The 8,041-nt window shown below is 36.6% G+C and overlaps 1 protein-coding gene across 1 annotated transcript in view; it reads left to right on the forward strand.

Annotated features, from left to right (window-relative positions):
• The window catches only part of LOC145981786 (short-chain dehydrogenase/reductase family 16C member 6-like), a 44,504-nt gene extending 39,650 nt beyond the window's left edge, over positions 1-4,854 (forward strand). The window contains exons 6-7 of the mRNA XM_083115204.1: positions 649-765; positions 4,574-4,854. Coding sequence (XP_082971330.1) covers positions 649-765; positions 4,574-4,694 — 238 coding nt within the window. The 3' untranslated portion in view covers positions 4,695-4,854. The remainder of the gene's footprint in view (positions 1-648; positions 766-4,573) is intronic.
• Positions 4,855-8,041: the final 3,187 nt, after the last annotated feature.

The raw sequence follows: 8,041 nt of genomic DNA on the forward strand, positions 1-8,041 counted from the left end.
CTTATGAACATTAAAATGTATACACTTGGTTAAGCTGGAAGAATTGAGGGCTAAAAGTGGTAAAGGTTGTAAGTGCCAAAAGCGAAAGTGTTGGGAAATCGCATCGTTCCGCACATCAGCCCGTAAGAACGTTCACACTAGTGACCTCTTTACACGCCCTTTGAACTACTTAGAGGGCTACCAGCCACATTTCACGTTTACCACATTATAAAGCATGGCACATTTCACAGTTTAACGTGGAAAACGGTGTTTGAATTATTGTGGCACTTACAGCGTTTACCAATTTTAGTATTCAATTACCATTCCATTCTCTCTCTACCCTTTATTTCCATTTGCATTCTAAATTGTAATATGTTCTCTTCATAATTGTTATATCTATCACATGTTTACCAATCAAAATTGGAAATAGCCCCTAAATACAATGCCAAAACGTGTTTCACATCCATATTAATAGTTAACATCAAAGAAGATAATTAAAAATAAGTGGCAGACTAAGAATAGACAGCAGCTATTTTTCTCAGTACAGCATCGTTATGAGAAATTTAATTATACACGTTCACAACAGTCATGGTGTGTTGTACATCTCATATGTATAGGCCTACTTACTATTTTTCAATGGCAACCAAAATTTAATATTTTCATTTTTAGGATTCTGCCAATGATGGAACCTGAAGATGTCGCAGAGGCAATCGTTTCGTCTGTTCTGTGCAACGAAAAATATGCAATCATTCCTCGCTACCTGAGATTAAGTCTTCCCCTAAAATTGTATGTATAAATTATACATTATAGATTATATAATAGTTTTTCTTGTATGTACGCATTGCTTGCATTGTAGAATTATTTTCCTGTAGTTTACGGTTATTACGAGCATAAGAAAACAGTTTTTCGTTGTGACGTTTCAGGAGAACACACGCTCCTTTCATCAGACATTTATTTTCATTTTGACTAAAGATACAGTTATAACAATGGTTAGCAATTTTTTAAACAAAAAGAATCCGTTATATAATAGATAATATATAAAGGATTTTAGTATATTTAGTAGTATTTAGTTTAACGGATATTTATTTTCACAGTTAAGTTGCTATATTACAACAATGTAACATTGACAACATCCATTATATAACTGATTATGTTTGTTAAAAAATTGCTAACCATTGTTATAACTGTATCTTTAGTCAAAATGAAAATAAATATCTGATAAAGGGAGCGTGTGTTCTCTTGAAACGTCACAACGAAAAACTGTTTTCTTATGCTTGTAATAACCGTAAACTACAGGAAAATGATTATATAATAACTGCAAAGGCAGAAAATTTGAAGATGTTAAGAAATGTAGTTGTATTTTCTTATTTTCTTTAGTTGTTCAATCTCTTCAAGTAAATCGCACACATTATTCAGAGAGATCAAACCTATCATCACAATTTCCACGTCACATAACATCATTACAGTTTAAGCCAGTACTTGATAAATACTTAATAAATTAAATGGCGTTTCTGCAAGAGAAAAGTTGAAGAGCTTTGTTTCTAATTCTATGCTGAAGATCAGAAAGGGATTTCCCCCTTATTTCAAAAATATTTCTCAGTGAGGATAAAAATCAATGGTATGTCATAAATTTCCAAGAATTACAGATGGCGCTTTCTTACTTTATGTCCAGTCTAAACACACCTGCCTACTTATCGTACAATTTTCTCTGTATATAAGAAAAAAAACTGTCCCGTAGGCATTAAACTAAAATTAGTAAATTATCATAAATTACTTACAGGGATATCAAAGTGTCCTGTTGCAAGTATTGTGTTGCTTTTTATGTTGTTTTTGTAAGTTGATACATGAAACTTTCTATAGTTTAATAAATTACAATTACCTGAACTTATATTAACTAGATGCGTGTACATTTAATTACACTTATGATAATGAATAACTAAGGAACACAAAAGTACAGGGTGTCCGGAGTGGGACTGACAGATTTTAAAAGTGTGTTATTTTAATATGGTAAGGAGTAGCTAGAATCAAAAACATACATTTTGAAGGCAAACTCACCAAGTTTTATTGGTACCACCGACAGTTGTACATGTATGAAAATTTGCTGAACCAAACTCACAAATGCCGGTCCCCGTGGCAGAGTGGTTAGCACTTCGCGCTACGACGCCAGGGATCCCGGGTTCGAATCCCGGCCTAGGCATGAATGTTTGTGAATGTCCATTCATGAATTTCATCATATCATTACTAGACATCGGATTGTTAGGTTCTAAACAGTGTGGTTTTAGGTTCTTAAAATAGACTAGAAATCTTAAAATAGGTTCGAAAAACCCTAAAATAGGTCCTCAAAATCCTAAAATAGGTTCTAAAAATCTTGTTAGGCTCGAAAAATCCTAAAGTAGGTTCAAAAAACTTTATATAGTTCAAAATTCCTGAAAAATGCTGATTAGGTATAATCACCGGCAATGAAAATGGGACACCTATATCCTAAAATACGCACTATCTTGCATAACGTTATGTGCGTTGCCTAACCCTACGGCGATGGCAGAACTTACCATTAGAAATTTGGTATTAAAATCCTCTCTTCGCCGCAACAATCTTTTTTCATGTTATTCACAGTCAAATTCCGCAATTTTGTCTGTGAGGATCATCTTATATGACGAAAACAATATTTCAACAAAAACATAGTGAGTGGTGCAAACTTCAATGCTGAAATGTCAGTTTGTAAGGCGTGAATGCCACAAAGTACCGAAGTGACGAGAAAGTGAGCAAGACCACACAGATCAGAAGATTGCATTTTGGACTGTACAAGTAACAGTGCCACCAGCCATTTTGCTTTGTTTAGAGCTTTGAAAAATTCCCATTGGCTTGGAGGAAGGGAAATCAACAGAGAGTATGTTTCAAACACGTTGGTCATTGAATTTTTTCGTGACCAAAGCAAATGCCTCTGCGTGACATAAAAATCCTGTAAAACCTTTAAAATATATACAAACCCCCAAAAAAGGCTTGACTTCGGTGCATAAACCTAAAATAGGTTCTAGGAAGCAAAATTGTTTTTCTTAGGCACTATAAAAATTCATCAGTTGTTGCATCTTTTAACGAAACGCTGACATAACTCATTATTTCTTACATACCTGTAAAGGAAAAAATAGGTTAAAGACAATGCTATGTTAACAAAAAGCTCGGTTTGTTGAAATATAATAAATATTTAAAAACTGTAAGTTACAATCCGGACAGCCTGTATAATTGCATCTTATAAGAAATGTGTCACCGTAGAATCTACAGCAGATGTAACGTTATTCGGTCCCATAAAACGCATGCTTGTATAGTATACGCTGAGGTATATAACACTGCTAAGTATGGGATGAAATATGAGTAACCCCCCCCACCTCCGACCCCACCCCCGAAAGTTTTTTTTCTTCTACATTGTCCACATGTTATATAACACAAACAGCTTTCCATAGTGGTTCGGATCGTAGTTCAAATTGTACGTCCAGTCCCGATTAACCTATCTGTGCATAAAGTGAATTATAGTAAAAGTTAAATCAAACAGCTTTCATGAGATTCGGGTAGAAATCCATCTTCAAGAAAAATTTATTTTGTGAAATATATTGATATTAATATGTAACTTTTGCACACCCTTTCTTTATGACTTTTTAAATGCACTTTTCGCGACTTCTTAGCTTAGATAAAAAGGTGTTACATGTGTTTGGAATAAGGAGTATAGGGAAGACCACAGAAAAGATATGCAAAGTGCTTAGAAAAGCGGGCATTAAAACTTACAGGAAGGGAGGGAGAAGCATCTTAAGAATAGCGAAGAATGCAAAGAAGAAAAAAAAAACGGAAGAGGAAGGGATTATCTACGAAGTGAAATGTAAAGAATGTCAGAATGTGTACATAGGAGAAACGAAAAAAAGGCCGAAAGACAGGTTGAAACAACATAGGGATGATGTACAACTTAAGAGAGAGAGAAATGCGATATTTAAACACACGAGAGAAACAGGACATGACAGAGTGGGATGAGGCTAAGCAGATAGGAAGGGAGAAGAGAATGCTAGTGAGAAAATGGAAAGAGGCCAAGGAAATTGAGAAGAAAGGTGAAGCAGACACAATGAACTGGAATGGGGGACTGATGATAAACAAAGAATGGAAGAAGGTGTTAGAAAGAGTGGAAAGGACAAGAGAGAAAGAGGAGAGAAGAAGGAAGAAGAATGAAGGAAAAAGAGCGTGAGATAAAGAGTCCATCCACATTCTATATGGAAGTTAATATGTTTAGCCTTTTAGGTGAAAGTACAGTTGACAAGGGAAAGCCACCTGCTAGAATGTTCCAGAACAACATTCTAATAGTCTGGAGAGGAGTAATGTTTGTGTATATAAATCGTCCTGTTTTTGTATCTTGTTACATTTCTACTTGGTGCAGAGTCTGAAGAAGACCTTGCTAGAAGGTTGAAACGTTACGTTTACTGTAGTTTATGTTTTATAATAAAATTACATTACTACCTTGGACAGCATATTGAATTTTTATGTGTGTGTGTTCAGTAATATATGACGAATGAAGATTGATCGTTTCGTATATTTTTAACCGGCTTTTTCTTTCCAGTCTGCTTCCAATTAAAACCAGTGTAACATTAATGAACAACGTATTTGGAGCAGCAACCGCAATGAGCACATTCAAAGGAAGAAGTAAGAATATTCTAAAGAAACAAGAAAAGGAAAACTAACATACCTTTCCCATGACACTATTTGGTGTATTTGTTAATAATAATAAGTAAATTGTTTTCTTTTGGGTAACAATTAGAGCAATTTCTTAATGTTATGGTATGTGATATATCGCAATGTAATTCTATGAATGAAAATATAACGAATAAGAATGTAACGAAATTGTCATTTAAATATCTAATTTAGAGTAAAAATCTTCCTATACTCTGTCCCGGAAATCTCTGGAGGCTCCACCAGTGAACAGTGAGAGGGGATGGAATTGCTTGGAGGGGGCAAAGCGACTGCAGCAGCGTGTACTGTTTCGCTCTGCCCACTCGATTCCCCCCTTCTGGCCTTCCAGTAGAGATACTGAGCGAAGCATTGGACGCTGCTGCGAAGGCTGGTAACTGTAGGCTCTTTCCCTTCTCCACGCAATCCCATTCCCTCTCACGCGTTCATTGGTGGAGCCGTCTCGCGCAGAGACGACTTGTTTTCGTTCGTTTCCTTCAGAGATATCTGATATGGACATTACGGATATCCAATGGATATCCCTTGGAGATTTGTGCTTTACGTTGTGGATATCCAGAATTGGACGTGTTTTGGATATCCCGTTTTGGACAAGATATAGATATGTTTTGGACATCCATAATTGGATGTGTTTTGGGTATCCCATTTTGGACAAGATCTAGATATGTTTTGGATATCCAGAATTGGACGTGTTTTGGATATCCCGTTTTGGACAAGATATGTTGTGATATCCAGAATTGGACGTGTTTTGGATATCCAATAGACGTCCAATCGATATCCAATGGATATTCATACTATCCATGGATCTGATCTGGAAATTGTGGATATCCAATGGATATCCCTTGGAGATTTGTACTGTATCGGTAGATGGGAAAAAGTAGATGTAAAGGGTGGCTGGATAGTAACTCCCTAGTGAAAAATACTTATAATTCTTGTAAATAGCTCCGCATTCGCATGAAAGAAAATGTATTGTAATCCCTGAAGTGGTAGAATTTAATAGATAATTTTCACAAGATTCATATGAAAATTCTAGCGCTACTAATAAGGAATACAATAAAATAAATTAAAATGCAGATCGATATATACCTACATATCACAATATATTCATTCGGTCAATAAAATTAAACACTTGAGTCCTGGAACACTTAGATGAAGATAAGATATCAAGAGGAAAATAAATATAGTCGCTTACTACAAATGATCCCCTCAAGAACAAGTGTAGAACCAAAATAGATCCGAGGGCTTTTCACAGGAAAACAATATTCGAGATAAAAGTTACCTTCTAACAAACGTCATCGTGATTCAGTAAGTGAATTTTAGAATTGTGCCTTTCGCGTACAATTTGAACTGCACTTAATAATCAGTTAAATTTACTGCCTAAACTCCGTACCAGCTAACTGTAGACCAGGCGAAAGAGAACAAGTCTCTGCGCAAGAAGTGACGCGAGACGGCTCCACCAATGAACAGAGAGAAACGGGATTGTGTAATGGGCGACGGGAATTACCCAATTTCCTCATCGTCTCTGTAAGTGTTGCAAACTTTTGAAAATGATACCGAACGCACATGGCAAACGGACCGTATTTTTGTCTCCAGGTCCGTACGATTGGTTTAAGAATTTCTTAGGGAAATATTAGGGATAAAACTGCAAGAGCAAATTTTGACAAGCCGTGCACTTAGCGTACGGACTAAGGTCTGGACCGTACGCCCGTACATGCCATGAAATTTCGTACATGTACGGTCAGTACCGCATGGATGGAAACGATGCACTTTCACCACTCCATTTTCCTCCTCCTCTGCCGATATGCGCGTCCCTGCTCTACAGTTAGCTAGGACAGGGTATAGATGGCCGAGGGCCATCAGTGGTTGCCTCACGATTTGGTCACTGAAGCTTCCGAGATTCAGTCTCAACCTTGTGTTTCTTGCTTTGTGACTGTTCTTTCAACAGGACAGTTCGACCCGACCCAAATTGTCAAAGATTCCCACCGACACCTCCAGGCTGAAGAAAGAAGGAGATACCAAATACGGAACACCTAATTATACTGGATAGTCCATCATTCCAGTACCCATATAACCTATTATTATATTCCTACATAAATGTATAATATATATATATATATATATATATATATATATATATATATATATATATATATATATTTGCTTATGTTTGTTTATCATCTAATTGTATTTTATATATACTCTTTCTCTTATTATATTATATATACTCAACAAACTTGTAAAGAACCAACACGAAAGTTCATACGTCTTGGTTTTCATAAAGGTACCAAGACTCAAGTTTCATTTATACTCGTCTTTTGCTATTCTCAATCATATTTCAAGAGGAGACAACAGTGGAATCCTTCTAACCCACTCCTTAAGTAATATCCTTTCTTACCAGGACACGAACGTCAAAGAAAGAAGATCTAAGCAAAGAAGAAAGAAGGCACTGAGTGAGAGGGTGAATAAAAAGCGAGTGGTGAGTGGAGGCGGAGGATCCCACCTTCGTGCCCCTTCCTATTCTTTCAACACCTCATAATTAGGTAGAGTGGCGGGTTACAAAACTGGGGTGGGGGTAGTTGCCAAAACTGGGGGCAAGGACAGCCCCTTACGCCCCCCTAATCGCCGCCACGGTTCATCCTCATAGCCTCGCATAATCTAAAAGTGACAGAAAAGCACTGGAAAATGTTTATTTTTAATTTTACAAAGAATTTGAAATACAGCATTAGCCGTTTTACATTGGAATGTAATAACAATAAGTAGTGTAATTGGGGCGTTTCAAAGTAATACTTGGTACGAGGCCTTTTTTAGCCTCTTTTTTTATCAGTTAAATATCAGTTTTTGACATATTTTGACAATTTTTTGTCGATGTTTTAGCGTTTAGCGATGTTTTAGTGAAATTTCCCTTTTTTTCCCTTTTTTCCCACTCATACTTGGTACGAATGCCACGATCTTACGTGATATAACTTAACCTATCCTTTTTTATTACGTGCTAAACTACACGAGAGCCTCTACTAGTAGTGGTTATGGACGGGTTCACAAACATCAAGTGGGGTTCAAAAAAACCTCAAAAACTCACTTTCTCTCCACGTTCCGCGACTTATTTATTGCGCTGACGATGTTTCGCAGCGAAGAAAACAGCACCAAAACATCAAAAACTCACTTTACTCATTTGAGGATCACCAAAACCTCAAAAACTCACTTTCTCTCATTTATTGCGCTGATGATGTTTCACAGCGTGTTTATATATCGTGACCTTTGTAAACCTCTCTCGGGAACGATGTGTAGTGGACTTTAGAGAGTTCTGCGCCCTTAAGTGAGGTTCAGTGTTACCAACCCCCCAAAG

The sequence above is a fragment of the Lepisma saccharinum genome, chromosome 30 (assembly GCF_977018435.1).
Source record: "Lepisma saccharinum chromosome 30, izLepSacc3.1, whole genome shotgun sequence".
NCBI lineage: Eukaryota > Metazoa > Arthropoda > Insecta > Zygentoma > Lepismatidae > Lepisma > Lepisma saccharinum.